Source organism: Eretmochelys imbricata, chromosome 18 (assembly GCF_965152235.1).
Source record: "Eretmochelys imbricata isolate rEreImb1 chromosome 18, rEreImb1.hap1, whole genome shotgun sequence".
Taxonomy (NCBI): domain Eukaryota; kingdom Metazoa; phylum Chordata; order Testudines; family Cheloniidae; genus Eretmochelys; species Eretmochelys imbricata.
Genome location: NC_135589.1, coordinates 21,855,607 through 21,873,318, shown reverse-complemented (window position 1 = coordinate 21,873,318; position 17,712 = coordinate 21,855,607). Strand labels below are relative to the sequence as shown.

General features: G+C 44.4%; 1 protein-coding gene across 5 annotated transcripts in view; it reads right to left on the bottom strand.

Annotated features, from left to right (window-relative positions):
* The window catches only part of KCNAB2 (potassium voltage-gated channel subfamily A regulatory beta subunit 2), a 109,318-nt gene that overhangs the window by 22,701 nt on the left and 68,905 nt on the right, over positions 1-17,712 (bottom strand). For 4 of the 5 annotated variants that reach the window (XM_077837281.1, XM_077837278.1, XM_077837282.1 and 1 more), the window contains 3 exons: positions 8,033-8,076; positions 5,080-5,117; positions 3,294-3,373 (listed from right to left, as the gene is read on the bottom strand). In XM_077837281.1, the coding sequence (XP_077693407.1) occupies positions 3,294-3,373; positions 5,080-5,117; positions 8,033-8,076 (162 nt within the window). Of the gene's footprint in view, positions 1-3,293; positions 3,374-5,079; positions 5,118-8,032; positions 8,077-15,426; positions 15,639-17,712 lie in introns of those variants that run through there. The other variant, XM_077837277.1, reaches the window with a different exon arrangement.

Below are 17,712 nucleotides of genomic sequence, written 5' to 3'. Positions count from 1 at the left end.
AGAGGGAACGAACAGAACAGGGAATCATCAAGTGATCCGTCCAGTCATGTCACCCATTCCCAGCTTCTGGCAAAAGAGGCTAGGGACACCATCCCTGCCCATCCTGGCTAATAGCCATTGATGGACCTATCCTCTATGAACTTATCTAGTTCTTTAACAACTACCAAGAAGAAAATTTCAGCCACAAATTCAGAAATTTTTCAAAAAAGAAGAGTTTTTAAAATAAAAACTGTCCTGCTCTGCTCCTGATGGCATGGAAGATAAGCTGGGTTACTCAGGAAGTGCTGTACCATCAGCGAGACAAGAGGATAGAACAGGCTGTGGTCAGCCAACCAAAAAATGGAGTGCACCAATCTCAAACTCTTTCAGCCACCTGAACTGAAACAGGAACAAGCATCTGTTAAATCTCAGAGGCAACGCTGACTCCCAGATGTAACTTTTCTGGCCTCAGGGAATTAGAGGGAGGCTACTCTTTGATAACATCTAAGGATCAGGTTCAAAGACCCTTGAGTTCAACAGGAGTTTGACTCTCGGGATCTGGCTCTAGATAAGTGAGTTCATTCAAACACATCTGGGAGGGGGGTCGGGGGGGGAGGGGGGTTGTTTCTGCTTCCGAGCAAGTTTTAATCATTCTGGGTGAAACTTAGCCTCATGGCCCATAGGCCTGAAGAGGCAGTTGAGTGGCACACAGGACTTGTGCATGGGTCTTCTGTAAAACTGGGGGGGCAGACAGAGGATCTTGCCCCAGGAGCTCAGTTCATTAATTCTGGTAGGGAAAACCCCTGAACTGGCACCATGTCAGTGCTGGTGGCCTAGCTGTCTGGACTCTCAGCAAGGCAGGGCTGTAGGGATGACCAGTAGAGCTTGCCTTGAGCTGGGAAAGAATTAGGAAATTTGAGGTTCTTTCCACACAGTAGGGTTTTGCCTCTAGACCAAATGCATACTGCACTGCTCCCCCGGTATGCTGTCATCCATGTGTCCCCCTGTATTGATCACCCATCACCTCCCCTTAGACACTGCACAGCAAACTCTCTCCCTCAGTCCTTTTTTGTATTCATTTTTTTCTCATAAAAACTTCGGAAGAAATATATTTTTTTAGATGTGAAAGGGATGGGGCGGCCCAACCCCCACTTCCCCTGCTACTCACAGTCTGACCTGTTGAACCAGGATACCACATACAAAGGCAAAAGAACTGCCAGCCTGTCTAAAATCCATGCCCAGTTACACACAGAGGGATTCAGACCACCTGCTAGTAATATGCAAGCAAATGCCACGGAAACCCAGTGAGAGCAGGAACAAATGTTCTGCACCTCATGGCGTCTACTTCTTCTATTTCATTTTTCATCAGCATCAGGCTGTGACATTTTTCTAACGATTGAGACAGGTTCTGGTGCTTGTAATTTACTGACTGTCCCTCCAAATCGATGGTTGCCCATGCACCCCTCTCTGGTTCACAGCAGAGCCTCGTTTTGCCTGGTCACGGTGCTGGTCAAAGTCAGTGTAGATGAGATGAGCTATAGCTGCTCAAGCACCATTTCATAGCAATTTGTACAATCCTAATCCCTTGACAACCTCTGCCTTCCAAGTCTTCATCTCTTCTGAGCAGGTGCCCCCACTTATTAGTCCAGACAGACCCAGGCTCCTTCGCAGTTCACTGGTGCGTAGGCAAGGGGATGGAGGCAGCTCGTTCTCTGAAGGAGAACTGGGTTCTTCACGTGAGACATCTGTGCAGAATCTTTTTTTGACTTTTTCTCTGATTTTGTCTGTTTCAGTGCTGTCGAAGCACCTGGAGTCAGGGATAAGTGCTTCAAACGCACTGAAACAAACAGAAATAAAATACATTGATTCACTGACTGTGCCGGGCCAGTGGGAAATGGCAGTTTGAGCGGATGTCTATCTACAGTACTTATTTGGGCCCCGTTTCTGAGCAGGCCCAAGATCCTGCACTCAGCTGGGTTTATAGGCCTGGCTAGATCCCATAGTGGTTTTCTGAGACTAGCCAGGAGGCAGGCAGTGTGTCGAGGAACCAAACCCCATGAATTTACCCTTCAAGACATAGAGAGGCTGTAACAATTTTGTGGCTCTCAGGAGTGCGTTTTGCACAGGCCAACTTGTATTATGTCCTGCCCCCAAGGCGAGTTTGGGACTAAACGCGGCACAGCTGCGGACCTTTCTCACCGCATTTCCCAGGCTGGAGCAGCAACGGAGACAACTAACTTTTCAAACAATTTTTCTCAATCTCTTTCACAGTCTGTTCTGTTGGATGAACACAGCTTTTGTTTGTATCTTAAACCATGAAATGCCTGGCTAACCTGGCAGGAGCGCTGAACATCAACAACAGAGCACCTTGGCACTCCTCCCCAGTGATTGCTCCTTTGCCATGAACAGAAAATTAGATGGGACCCCTGGCCGAGTGATACAGTCAGAGCAGGGGGATTAAGGGAAAACGTATCTGCAATCTGTCACTGGGCTGAAGCAGTGCTGGGGCTTGGGGGTCGATAGTCATAGTTTGAACGGCTGGGGAATGCAGACAGTGTCTTCACTGCCACAGAAAGTGTTTTTCCATTGGGATACCTATCGCCATGTAAAATCCAAGCAGAGATGTAGCTGTGTTTACTTCGATGAAGCTAATTGTGTTCAACCTTATACCCCTCTCCTCGACAATAAGGGGTTTACCTCAATGTAGCGAGATGAGGTAAATACTCCCATGCCTTGTTCCCACTGGGATTTTACCTGGCGATAGCCATCCTGATGGAAACACACACCTTTTTCGCAGTGAAGACGCAGCCTGTGTGCTCCATAGTGAAGAGCATTTAATTAGAAGCTAAAAAACCACCTGGATTTTCACTGGCAAAGGAATGCAGAAGGGACATCATCATTCTGGGAGAAAAACTTTATGGGACAGGAGTCTCTGCTGTAATAAAGCTGGTTAAATACTAGAGACTAAGCACCGGCCACCCGCTGAGGTGAGACCCAGATTTCATTCCTGCTCTGCTCTTTTGCTCTCCATAAGGGCAGGGAGTGAGAGCACAAAGAGCAAGGGGCACAGCAAAGAGTCTTGCAGGGAATCCAGAACACGACATTTTGGGGTTGGGCCAGGGTCTGTGTGCGTTTTAGAGAACTCCGGAGCAAAAGAGAAAATACTGGAGAAAATATAACATAGTAAAGGCACCTCGATCAGGGAAAGTCAGGTAGCTAGGGAAAGTGTCATGCTGAATGTTTACAGCAATCACCCATTCATTAAAACACATCTACTTGTGTCTCCTGGTTAGATAAACATAGAAGGTACCTACTTCCCAGCAGCATAGACTTCTGCTGTGTCAAACAGGTTAATGCCATTGTCGTATGCTAAAGTCATCAGCTGTTCCGCCATCTGCAAAGAAACATTTGTAACGTTTATAGAGAGCCCGTTGTAGAAAGCAGGAGCCTAGAAACCCCTTGGCATGAGCGTTATATCAATAAAACGCATGTGTAACACAGCACACAGTAGCATGCTTAGATCAGACATTACAAATTAGGCTGCCTAAAGTTGGGCACCTAATGAGGTGATCTGATTATTTAGATGCCTAACTCTAGGCAGCCACGGTTGGCCTCACGGCAAAGAAATACCATGCAAATTGCACACTATTTAAGTCCAGCATATTTTCCCCCATATCAGGATGCACTCAGTAGCTTATGAATATAAAGAGGGAATAACGAGCACACCCTGCAATATGATTTTTCTCCTCCCACTTTTATAATCCAGTGTTCAGAAAATTGATTTTTTATGGTATTAGCTCAGATTACAGCTGGCATCTGTTGGCTCAGAAAAACCGCGATGCAAGTATTGCGTTGCACACATTTACTACACAGAATGGAGAAGGTGTCCTGAACGGATGACTATAAAGTTGCCTCCTAATCTGTATTACCAGGGAAGGCTACAGGTGCAACTTGTGTTTCACAAATGTTACTGGTAAACCGACTATACCTTCTGAAAGTCTGGCCTCACAGAAACAATACGAACTTAAAAACTTCACCATCCCCATGAGATTCAAGTTCCAACATCCATGTACAATGGAACAGAGCTGTTCATGTTTTCTGAGTCTATTTGCTTGAACAAAAGCATCTGCTACATTCAGCTGTGTTTGTGCCCCCTTTTGTGTTCATTTCCCACAAACATTACAGCACATCACCTTACAGACCAGGGTGTTCGTACAAAGTCACTTGAGACTATGTGCTGACGCCGAATTTTGAACTCTTAGAACCAGTCTTTCATTGCTAATTATTTGTGTTTAAGACTAATGCTCACCGAGTTAGGGATCACAAAGGCTACCATGTGACCTGTGTGTCCAATTAAACTAACCAATGCATCTCAAATTTTGAATATTAGATAGCTGGAACAAACAGCTCATGAGCAAACTCCTCCTGGAACAATTGTGAAAAGTATTTGGTTTGAATTTAGTCTTTGTTCTTGGAAATTATTCACCAATTATGTGCTGCAAATTATTTGCTCAGCAGTAAGTACTAGTCTTGGTGGATAATAATTAGCCAAAGGAAGGATAATTTTTGTTTCTTTTGGCCATAATCATAAAAATGAATCTAGCTAATTTGAAAAACAAAGTTGAAACATGTCAGACAAACATGAATATTTATGCATCTCTATAGTGAAAACTGGTAAGTATTACAGAACCTTTATTCATTATGACAGGTTTCAGAGTAGCAGCCGTGTTAGTCTATATTCGCAAAAAGAACAGGAGGACTTGTGGCACCTTAGAGACTAACCAATTTATTTGAGCATAAGCTTTCGTGACCTACATTTCGTTGCATCCGATGAAGTGAGCTGTAGCTCACGAAAGCTGATGCTCAAATAAATTGGTTAGTCTCTAGGGTGCCACAAGTCCTCCTGTTCTTTATTCATTATGAAGATTTCCCATAAAAAAGGTTATTGGCAACACTGAGGCTCGGTCACTTCAAATAATAAAAGGAACTAGACTGCGGAGTCTCCTGAAGGGGATTTTCAGTACAATGAAAGGAGACTGAAATAAGAACTGTATTTTTGACCTATGGAGTAGGCAGCGCAAAACAGGGAACAATTCTTACCTCATCTGTAATCTGCCCTCCAAACGTCACCCATGTTCCTGTAAAGGGAAAGAAGGGAAAACACTCATTCTGAAAACACAAGTACAAAACATGTACAACTTAGCTGTGCTCTGAAAGGCACTATAACTGTGGAAAAGGGAGCTCCAGACTGAATTAATCTGTAGGTCAATAACAGAGAAACACTGGAACAATCCAAACGCAGTCAGTCCTATGCTAGCCTGTCAATACCAAGCTGGCCCCACTGTTCTTCCTTCTGGGATATAAAATATCCCTGCCCAGAGCCTGTGGGTGGATGAGTGAACCAGGCTCTCAGGGCCTCCCTACCTCTTGCTGTTGCATTTAGACTGTCTGTCTCCCTCTCTCATTGTGTTTGCCTGACTCAGGCAGAAGACTTATCATCCGGGTGGATGCTCAAGGATACCAAATGCTAGGGTTCTCCAACGCCTTCCTGCCAGGTCAAGCCCTCCCACCAAACTGGGATGGAGCATTGTACTTCTGCCCTTGCCATTTGCAATACCTACTTGCCCTTCCCAGCCAACAACCTGCAGGGAACAGTTAACTAAACCACTTCCAATTTGCTAGTGGAGACCCGTCTGCCTGTAATGACCCCACTGCCTGACATTACAGCATGAATCACCAGACCAGGAACCTGTAATAGCTCATCTGTTTGCCACTTCCTCTCCGCGCTGTTGCCTTCCCTATTCTACTCCAGATAGTGGATACCCAGAGCTCTCTCAATGCTGGCCAATTTTAGCTCTGTTGCAGCTTGGCAAAGGCACGAGGAGCCACAGAAGTACTGGTGCAGCTTCTCTGCAGACTCAGTGCTGGCCTACACAACACATTTTTCCAGTTATACAGAACAGTTAGACAGGTACAACTCCTTCCAAAATGACAAACTAAGCTGGAAAAAGATCCCCCACCCACCCACACACCAGAATAAGAGGGTCCACATGGGGAGTTCTACTGGTATAACTACAGCGGTTTAAATACACACCTTTCCTTATACCAGTATAACTTTCCCATGTAGACAAGCCCTTAGAAAGACAAGGGTGTGTTGGTTGCACTCACTCCACATCTGGAACGTTATCTGAGCAACCAAATATCTAGAAAGTTAGCCTGTCTGGATACAATCAGTTACAGCAGATTCTGAATTCTGCACAAACTCTGCAAACTACAGCTCAAGGGTGGATCATTCTTGAAGTACATTAACTTGGAAGCTCTGAATACAAGTGTTCATGAATAAGTGAGAACAATGCCTTGCAGCTCGTTTCACATAAAGAAAAAGAGGTTTTAAGTTGTTCATTGCAGTCCATCTGAACGACAGCACTCGAAGAGTCAGACATTTCTTTCTGCAGTCACCACGCTGTGAGGGGCAGCAGCTGTCTTAAGTTGTTGGTACCCTTTAACAGATACAGTGCTCTACTACCAATGCTAGTAGGAGGGCTGATAAAGCAGTTCTGTTTAATGCCCCCCTTTTCAGACACTGACAAATCTGAAAAACAAATTACCTTTTGGGCTGAGATTTCTCAGGCTTGTTATAAGCCCAGGGGAAAATGCCTTTTTTCTTTTTGAAAAGTTTGATAAAATTTCATTCAGACAAGAAAAACTGATTTTCACTGTTTACATTTTTCGGATGCTTCGTTTTCATGATGGTGACTCAAACAGCTTTTCTTTTAAAAGTGAACTACAATGGGAAAACCCTCGGCATGTTCTTTTTCCTTCTTTACGATGGATAAAAAAGGCCTCTATGTTTCTCTTCCCCCCCCAACAAGCAACATTTTTAGTTTTCCGTTTGTCTTTTACATTAAAATGTCAAGGTGCGAGTCTCTGGGGACTGGACAGGCAAAAGTCAAGACCGTGAAAGTTGATCAACTGAAAGAGACGGGATTTTTACTCAGATTGTTTAATTCTCCGGTTTCTTTTTGTTAATACTTATTTAACTTCTTGGGCTTATTAACGTTTTGGATACAGGACGCTTCTGTCAAAAGATTTAACTGCTCACCTTGCAATGAAGGTGTGAGAGCTTAAACTAACCCTACGTTCTCCAACGGTGGCAGGCAGTATAGCTGTAGCCGTGGCAGTCCCTTGTCACTCAGACATTCGCCAAGACACACACAGCAGCTACTCCAGAAAAACAACAACAACTACACTTGAGGTTTCTGCTATTTCTATAAGAAGCACCGAACAAGCAGAACTCCATTCCCCAACCTGGCCAGCTTGGGTCATACATCACAAAGAAGCCAAAGAGAGCCCAAGTGTACTCGGCAGCTCACGGCTGAGCTTTAAACTGAGCGTGGACTTAGCCCTCACTGAGGGCTGGTGTCTTTGCAAACCAAATTCATGTGTGACGTGCTGAAGTGCTCTGACAACCATATGCAGCAAATGGCACAAATGTTTCTTTTGACATACTTTTAAATGTCTTGAGCACATGGGTCTCTTGAGGAGCAAACGCAAAGAGATGCCTGTTTGTGAACCCATCCATGACAGCAGCCCAAGTAAACCTGTAACCACCACATATTTTAATACAGAAAACCAATCGGGGATACAACATGCACTAATCACACAGGAGGATTTCAGAGTCTGGTAACCATGCTGTCTGCGAGGCCACAATCCAGGCTGATTCACTGGGAGAAATGCCGAGGTTTAGGACAGAACAGAAATCTGTGGTTAGATCTGGTTACTTGGTAACCAGCAGTTAGCAACAACAACGCAGGGAAATGCTGCACTAGTAGCTGGATCCGGTTTCGGGTCATCCATTTTTAATGCAACATGGAATCAGAGGAACATCGCTCTGATCAATGCAAAAGGTGCAGCTCCCTTCACCTGCCACCTCCACCTTGGGGGCCTGTCTCTTGCTTAAATAACTGAGGGAAGAAATCATTGTGAAGATGATTGCTTACCAATGGACACTGGAGAGGTATGAGAGAGTGCCCCCGACGATCAAGTCACTTACCTAAGCCAAGGCAGGATACTCGCAACCCTGATTTCCCCAGATTTCTGAAAAAGAGAAACACCTCTTAATAACCAGTGGAAATGCCAGAAATAGGATGTGCCATAGCTACACGGGACAGATGATACGTGTGGTGTCCCCAATCCCCATCCCTTCAGCAAACGTCACAGGAACATCAGTTTCCAAAACTATACACAGAAAGGACAGGGGTTTCCGTGCTCTTCAGTTGCACTCCAATCAACACAAAGTGCTGTACGGGAAGTGTTTAGCTAAGCTCTTGTCTTTGAATGAACCAAGAGTACAATGTATTCCCCAGGCACCACCGTGGAGCGGCAGTTCATAACACTTCTCCTCAACTGCTGATCAAGTGAAATTACTGGTTTCACTACAGGGAAATTATGCAGCTACATATGTATGCATATATAGATAGTTAGAGGAAGAGAGACCTCCACACTGTCAAAAAAAAGGCAATGCTCGTGAAGCCACTTTAAATAAAAGGCATTAAAAATAACTTTTATCCTCTGCATTCACTGTTCTTGGAAGATAATTTCAGTACTATTTTAATGATGACTTTTTGATCCTGTTCTTAATAATTACTTACACACACAAACACACACAACATGCTGTTTTCATGGTGGTGGTGGTCTGGATTTTCTAGTTTTCTATTTGGTCTTTGTACTGAATTGATAAAGTGAAACACTGAAAATTAGACTGCATTATTATTGTAAGAAAGTTCTGAAGGGCACACCCTACAGCGTACCAGGTGTATTGTAAAGAACATGCAAACTCAACCAGTAAGTCGTGGTTATTGGTACGACACTTAACAACCCCCTCGCAACCAACCAACCTCATGTTGGTCATTGAACAGGTACAAAATCACGTGCTGGTGTGATAACATTAGTCCCTTTACAAGAGCACATTTAACCCCCGAAATAATATGGATTGAAGAGCCTGTGACACATCTGTGAGTTACAAGAGTTGAGTTAGCATGGACGGAAGATGCACAAAGTAGAGTCCGACAGGCAGTGAATGAGGATGCGTGTTGCAAAATTACCTGGAATAAACAGCTAGCATAACTGTTCTGAGGTGACCCGGTGGTTGGGAGCCCCCCCGCCACAAACCTACCAACCTGGGTTGCAAGGCTCTAAAGAGCTTAGGGTGGCCACATTCAAGCCTAGTAAAAAGAGAGAGAGCAAAACACAAAAAAAGCAAGAAGGTAATGAGAACATGATAAGGAATGAAATAACCATGAAAGAGAGAGATATAAACACAAGGTAAAATTATGAATAAACTGGATTTGAAGAAAACTGTGATAGAAATGAAAGTATGAAATCAGCAGCACAAAGATAGAATCATAGAAATGTAGAACCAGAAGGGACTTGGTTAGGTCATCCAGTCCAATCCCCTGCACTGAGGCAGGACTAAGTATTATCTAGACCATCCTTGATACTAAATCAATAAACCAAACGATAGAAGGCATTACCCCCTCTAAACGCATATTGATGGCTACAAAATTAAGGCCATGAATTGAGAAGCTATTTAGTTAAAGAAGGAAGAGAAGATAGAGAATGATTTTTCCCCGACTCGAATGAGGTATTAAACAACAATTGATAATGTCAAGTAACATTATTATTTTCCTATTTTTGCAACCAAAACAGGAGATAAATATCTAAAGAGACAACAAACACAGACACAGTAGGAATAGAAAGGATGCTGTTACTTAGACACTAGACATTTAGTTATTGCCAACTGAAAAACAAAAGCACTTTGCAACTTGAGAGTGTCAACAGAAAATGCATAATTTTGCACACAGCACATCTGCAGGGATAAAACAAAAGCGAAAGAATGTGAAGCTTATCAGCTTTTTCTACTTGCAAATGAACTATATATGACAGAATAAAACCAGGAAAAGGTCATTTCAAGAAATTTATCTGCATCACACAATGCTCTTTTCCTGGGCAATTACTTAGAGCTCAAAAAATGAGTACAAAATCAGAACTATTTATGACAATTAAACATGGAAAACCAGCCGCATGTTAGTGGAAAATAAAACAGCAAATGCAAGGTTTTCAGACACAAAATTCACTTATTAGATCACAGATGGCTGCTGAAACGCCGTACGCTACAGTTGCACAATAATGTAAAGTGGCAGTAGCAGTGACCTCATTCAATCTGCTTTATATGATTAATCCAGAGTCATTATGGCATCCAGCAGTTTTACAACAACGGTGTTTTTAACACAGAGAGAGAGAGAGAGAGAGAGAGAGAACACAAACTGAAAATTCAGAGTAGATAGGGTAAGAATTTAATAGCTGGAAACAAATGATGTCTATAACGAGCATATAATTTGGTGAGCAGATATGAACTCTGCAACGTTATGGCACATTTGACTCTTTCAATTTTCAAAGGGCTTTAAAATATTAATGAATATGATACAGATAACTTAACCCCAGTTTTAAGAAGGGAACACTCATGAGGAGAGAGTCTATGTCTCGCCCAGAACTACAGGGAAAACCAATCTCACAGCTGGGATTTCGACCTTAGGAGTTCCCGACTCCTGGTTTGGTGTCCAGAACGCACGCTGCTCCCTCTCTCAATAAACTAGTTCAATCTGGGGTTTAGAATCTTTAAAGCATTATAAAAAAAATTGATTTGCACAGATATTTTCTAGTGGCACAAAAGCAGAACACTGTGAAGAAGTGGTGTTAGAAACAGCATGCCAAGTGAACGGCCTTCATTAGCTCTGGCTCAGGTCTGTTCAACCGCATAGAAAAGACGAATGGCAGTCTACTGGAATAGCTGTTAGCGTGAGCCATCAGAAAGCGCGGGTGCACTTCATTTAGCCCCTGCATATTTCACTGCTATTGAATATTGCTTGTTAGACCCAGGTGGTGTTTCAATTCCTGTGTCACATTAGGAACCTTGTTTAAGAAATAAAAATGAAAATGAAAAGATAAGAAAACGTGCTTAGTAAAACAAACTGGCTTGAGATGCTCACTTGCCTTTACGTCCCTAGATCGTTCTCTGCATTGCTGCTGTTTCAGAGTAGAGCTCGTCTCTAAGGGCAGGTCTATACAACTCCTTGAGTAGATCTAACTTACATCGCTCAGGGGTGTGAAAAAGCCACCCCCGCATAGACACAAGTTTCGTGCTATCCACGCTGGTGCTGTCTCCTGCCAACGTAGCTTACGCTTCTCGCCACGGTGGAGTAATGACGACGACGGGAGAGCGCTCTCCTGTGGGCACAGCGTGTCTTCTTCACCAGACATGCCACGGTGGCGCAGCTGCATCAGCGTAGCGCTGTAGTGTAGACGTGCCCGAAGATGTGGGGACACGTCCTAGGGATGGATTCGGTACTGGCTAGGGATGGATTAGAGCAGGGAGAGTCAATAGGCAGACTGCAGGCCAGATCCGGACTGCCAGACCCTTTTGAACAGACCCTGAAATCTTTTTATTAATTATTATTATAATTATTGTTGTTTTTATTTTCTCTGGAGTCTGAACCTTGACTACACCTTGACCAAGAAATCTGAACCCTAACAAAAAATAAATTGACCATCCCTGGACTAGACTAGGATCACCTAAGACCTTTTCCATCTTTAATGTCTACAACCGACATCAAGCTTAAAAAAATCTATTTATTCAAATTATAAAGACTCTAATAACCCAGCCATTAAAACTTTTCTGGACTTTTGCACTCTCTCAGCTTAGTGTCTACAGCTTTGAAGTAAGCACATCTAGGAAGGCTGGTTCACTGCAGGAAGGTGGAGGCCTTTACCTCTTTAAAAGGACCTGGGGAAATGAAGACTATATAGTAACACTCTGCAGCAGCAGCCACCACAGTCCAGCAGAAACTAGAGTCATTTGCAGGATTCAAAGTACAATACAGATTCCTAGATACTAAAGGAAAGAAGCTATAAATTGGGGCATTAAGCGCTCTCCCATTGGCATACAGCATTTTCACAGAATCATCAGACTAAAAGGGACCTCGAGAGGTCATCAAGTCCAGTCCCCTGCACCCATGGCAGGACTAAGTATTATCTTCATCCCTGACAGGTGTTTGTCCAGCCTGCTCTTAAAAATCCCCAATGATGGAGATTCCACAACCTCCCTAGGCAATTTATTCCAGTGCTTCACCACCCTGACAGTTAGGAAGTTTTTCCTAATGTCCAACCTGACCCTCCCTTGCTGCAATTTAAGCCCATTGCTGCTTGTCCGATCCTCAAAGGTTAAGAACAATAATTCTTCTCCCTCCTCCATGTAACAACCTTTTATGTACTTGAAAACTGTTCTCATGTCCCCTCTCAGTCTTCTCCGCAGCTGTGCCCATGAAGCACTTCTCGTGTGGACCTGCCTGTACGGTAAGTACGTCGCTGTTCTTTAGTTCAGTGACAAGGCATTTTTCTAGAGAGCTCGAGCTCCTAATGATTTTACACTCAAATATACGAAACTGGCTATGATGAAATACAGTAAAAAATCCTCTATTTATGAAAATAGCCCAGATACAGGATTGTTCTTTCAGGGACTGGGATCAAAAAGAAAGTGATCTCTGGACTGAAACCTCGCGCAAGCAGCAATTTGATCAAGGGATCTAGGATTTGGGAACAGAGCAAATCTAAACAACAGTAATAATAGTTACTAACTGTAGATGACGGTTAATATTCCTCAGGTCTTGTTATACTACTCTGATTCACTGTGTAGAACAGAGGTCCCCAAACTGTGGGGCATGCCCCCCAAGGGAACATGGAGGAATGTTTGGTGGGGCGCAGTTGGGGCCTGGGCCAGCCCCGATGGGGGTGAAGAGGGAGCACCACCCAGCTCCATTCCTGGTTGCCGGGGCCCCAGCCACTGGCCTTGGTCCCCAGCTGAGGTTCCACTCCCGCCCCCCGCTGTGGCCCTAGCCTCAGCCCCCTTACCCCTGTCTGCGTCCCCCTCCTTTCCCAGAGCCATGGCCCTGCTCCTGGCCCTGTGGGGTGGCGGGGGGGGGGGGGGAGAGAGGAGGGAGGAAACAAGGTAAAAAGTTCAGGGACCACTGGTATAGAAGTTAAGGCTTGTATTAAAGCTATATGTATGTACAACTTAGTTTAAAAGATGAAACAAACACACACTTCCTTAACAAGTTGGCACCCATACTCCCTTAATAACCTGTGTTATTAGTGGTTTAACACAGCCCTAGCAAAAAAAGCCACCACACAGCAAGGCACAACCTAAGGCTTGTGCAATTCATTCAGTACTGCCAGGGAGCTGGAAATGGTGAAGGGACACTTCCATGAGGAAGTAGAAAGACCTTTTCCCTTCCTCAGCACTGGAAGAGGACAGTAACAGATGTGCTTTTCAAACTATTAAACATGTACCAGCAGACTACACTACCCAATCCACCAGCATTTTGTTGGGTTTTTTAAAACCATGCTTGCCTCCCAGGGAGTGAACAAACTATATAATAAATCAGCATTTCTGATTCACATGTTTGATGGGGAACGGTCTTCAGAAGGATAGTGGAATTTTTTTGAAGCCCAAATTCTCCCTGTTCTGGGAGTCACCCAACATTCCCACCAGTCTACATTCACCTCAGCAGAACTCTGTCTCAAATAATTGGCTACGCAAGTTACAATCTAGAGAGGAATAGGACCCAACACAGCATATGTCTCTAGCTTCCGGACTACGTGGGAGGCAGCGTGTCCACCTCGGGTATGTGGCAAAGGGCATAAATACTGAATAAGAAACATTCAAATGTTGCAAGGCTGAGATTTTCAAAGTGGCTTGTGTTTCTGGAGGCCTTAGAAGGGGGCTGATTTTCAGAAAGGGCTGAAAAGCCACCCACTGATGCTAGGTCCCCTCTCAGGTTGGGCACCCAAAAGGCAACACAACCAAAAAATTGTTCGTCACTTCTGAAAATCTTTGCCAAATAACATTTACATGGTTCATTTTTCTCTCATCATTTTAAGATCTTTACACAGGAAGAGGCGATCTCTTTGGGTAGTGAGGGAAGGATGGGCGAGGAGAAAGGCTGCTTTTGCCCACAGTGTATTGTACAGCATGTTTTTATTCACCACTAATAAGCTGACAAACCCAACCAACCAGCAATGCTATGGCTGACCTAATCTTCTGCAACCCAGGAAGTTTAATGCTCTTGGCACTGGAATTACTTTGGTCTTTATGATCTCTCTTGCCTTTGGAAGATACTTAGAAATTTGCTGTCTTAGATGGAAAGGTTGAAGAACTGTAGGGTGTAAGTTTATAAGTCAGGCATTTAAAGAAATTTTCAGCTGAATTTTTCAAAGCATGTATTGAATGGTTTCCAGATAGAATTGCCTGTCACAATTTTTTTCTTAATGCGAATACAGCTCTGGCATTCAGGGGTCTCAATTGAGAGGTACACACAGGACCGAGAGGAGACCCCAAGGTTCTTAGCTAATAGATCCCTTCCAATCTAAGGCGAAACCTTTCCCATGTATTCATTCTTTATCTCTATCTCACTCACACACACACACTGCTTAGAAGACTACAGAGGACTGGAGTAATAATGGCTTGTTATTGAACATGACAAGATAATCTGGTACACCTCACACCATGCGAGCGATGTGCCTCTCCCTGACATATTTGGCACTGTTATTCACATCTTGTATGAAGTGTCACACATGCCAATATTAGCCAAAGTACAGCATACATGTTATTCTTGTTCTTTCAGACACACAAAACTTCTTGGCATCTCCCTATTGAAATATCATGCCAGTTTAACACACTAAGCCCTTGGTGCATGGCTCTTTGGAGCACGTTATGTTTGTCTTGTTTAGTTTTCAGATCACTAAACACAGATCAACAGCGGTAGAGTGTATAACTGACACAGTCCCCTCTTATTCGACAGCACATGTTCTGGGGCTCTAAAGGAAAAGGTGGAAGCATCAGAAAATGTTTGGTGATATTACCGAACACAAAGGTCTGCTATCATATGAGGAATCGGTGGGCTGCTGACCCTCGGGAATGTCTGAGAATTAGCAACAACAAAGCCAACAGGGATTCTGCTGAACCCTAAACCATATCTTAGGGTCACATTCTACTCTCATTTAGGCTAGTGTAAACTGGGAATAATTCCAGTGAATGCAGTGGCGGTGCTCTGGTTTTACATCAGTGTAAGTGAGAGCAGACGACGACCCTTCGCAAGGTTGCACCTAAAGGAGAAAAACAGCCAACTAGTAGAAATAGAGAGAAGTAGGACAGTGCACACCGAGTTCAGCATTTGTATCAGTGAAAATGTATAGACGTAGTCAGGCAACACAACACACCCCCGCACACCCCCCTTCCAACATGTACACTAGACAGCGAAATCAGAAACACATCTACACAAGAGACCAAGAAACTCTCTTCCCACAGAATGGGAAGCATGGTCTTCTCCATACCTATATTTCATTCCTGGCTGTTTCACGCTGGATTCACTTGAGGATGGAGCATTTTGCACAGATAGCTGCCCCAGACTCCGGGCAACCATGGCCACTGCTCGGAATTTGCTACGCGTGCCAAGGCTGGGACTGCTGGCATTTTGTCTGTTCAGTCGATCTTCTGCACTCCGGCTCTTTATGCTGTGCTCTGAGCATACAAAAGAAACCTGCATAGTGTCCTCACTTTATTTTGGTTGCAGAAATCCCCTCCCCACTTTAGCTCTCAGAAGTGTTCTGTTCCACAGCAGGCTGCCCTCTCTCCCCGGGAGGGCTGGAGGAGGAAATGGGTTGGAAGTGTTTTCCCTGGGAATACAGAATATTCAGAACCCCCCCCCAAAAACAAAACAAAAACACCACATAACAAACAAGCAGAAGATGCAGCTCTTGCAATTTCAACCTTCTGTCATAGGAGAAAGTCTGCCGGGGAAAAAACACAACTAAATGAACTGGGAAGGTTAAGAAATAATAGAGTCAAATCCATTTACATCCCAGCTTGCATCCTTCTGCCATGCAATGCTTTCCCTGCTCCCACACTTGACGGTGTAGCTCAGTGTTTCTCTGAAGTAGCTTTTCAAAATTTAATGGATGCTGTTTGCCACTAAGTTAAACACTGTGGCTGGCAAATAAATAAATATTTACGCTGTATTTCTGTTTATTTTTAAATCTCAGACTTTCAGCTCTGTTAGGTAAAAATCTTCTGCAGGTTTCCACATGCACAGGAGCCAGGCCATTCAGACCCAGCTGGTTATAGGCAAAGCAAACATCCATCGGGCCTTCATTGAAGGTAAAAGGCTTGCCAAGCCCCCAAATTCTTCTGCTTCTTGAGCCCTGCAGAGGAATTCCTGTCTCTCTCCCTCGCTGACCCCTGCGACAGCTGCTTCCTTGCCAGATCCAGGGCTGGATTTCTGAAGCGAAGAGGGCAGCGTGACTATGCTGTCACGGATCCTGCTGGATTCCCGGGCTCGGCTAAGTCAATTAGGTAACCAGTGGGCTGAGCAGGAAACATTCAGCAATTCATTAACAACAAAAAGGGGGTTCCTTGCTGCGTCTCCCAGGGAAGAATAACTAGAGAGACAGCTGTGGGTGTTAGTGGATTTGCTGCACGCAGCTGCTCTGTGGTCACTAATGGTCTCTCAAGGGGGGGGAGGGAGGGGTTTCCTTCCCCCTCAGTTTCTGCTCCCTCTCATCTCTGTCCCTCCATCTCCAAATGTTGAGATGAATAGTGACAACAGCTAAATTTAGATAGTAAATTGGGTGAAGCAGAGACCTCCCTCCTGTATGTCTGTAAAGCAGCATTTAAACATTACTACTAGAGTGCAAGAATGGAGAGACCCAGCTTGTATTCGCTACATGTTTTATGAAAAAAAACAAATGTCCTATTCAGCTCTGAAGCAGAAACGTAACCATTTCAAATACAAGAGTCAACAATGTCACAGACTGGAACCGACGCAGTTTGCAGTGTTTTCATAAGCATGTGCGGCGGTTGTTCTAAAACCTATTTTTATTCTTTGCCTTTAAATGGTCGTGGTGAATTTTACCACCAAAGAGAGGTACTAGTGGCTTTGCATCTACAGGCTAGTACAGAGGGGTTTGCTAATAAAATACACAAAGCCTCTCCCCCCAGAAAACAGGACATGAGAAAAAGGAGACCATTACAGGACAGGAGGCTGCACGGGATGTGCTGGGGGCTCCCAAATTCCAACAGCCACAACAAAGGTTTCAGATCGGATTCCAAGGACTTCGGCCACGGAAACGGATCTCTTCTCCTCACGCTAATTCAAAGGGGGGAAAGACCATGGCAGTAGCAAGAGACGAATTAATCAGCATTGGCTTTGCCTTGCCAGGCCCGCTGCCATGCCTGGAGCAGATCCTGCTGCTCCCAGGTGAACACGTTAGGACTCATCTGATAGCCGAACAGGACAGCAGGGCTGTGCAACGTAACAGTTCTGGGAATACTAAAGTAACAATTTAAAAAAGGACTTTAGATTAGCCAAAGGGACAGAAATGACCTAGTATGGAGCTTGCTTTGACACAGGGCTCTTTATTTTACCCTGGCACCCCACTGTCTATCAGACACCCTCTGAGGAAAGACAGCTCCCCTCAGCAGCCCTTGCACTAAAAGGCTGCTGCTTCCAATCGTTCGGCTCCTCGGCACACTGTGCCACGGAGACTTTGTCATGATGATGCAACTCCCTGCTAAGCAGGGCTGGCGGGAGGAGGTTTTGTGGGACCAGGCTACTGGAATCC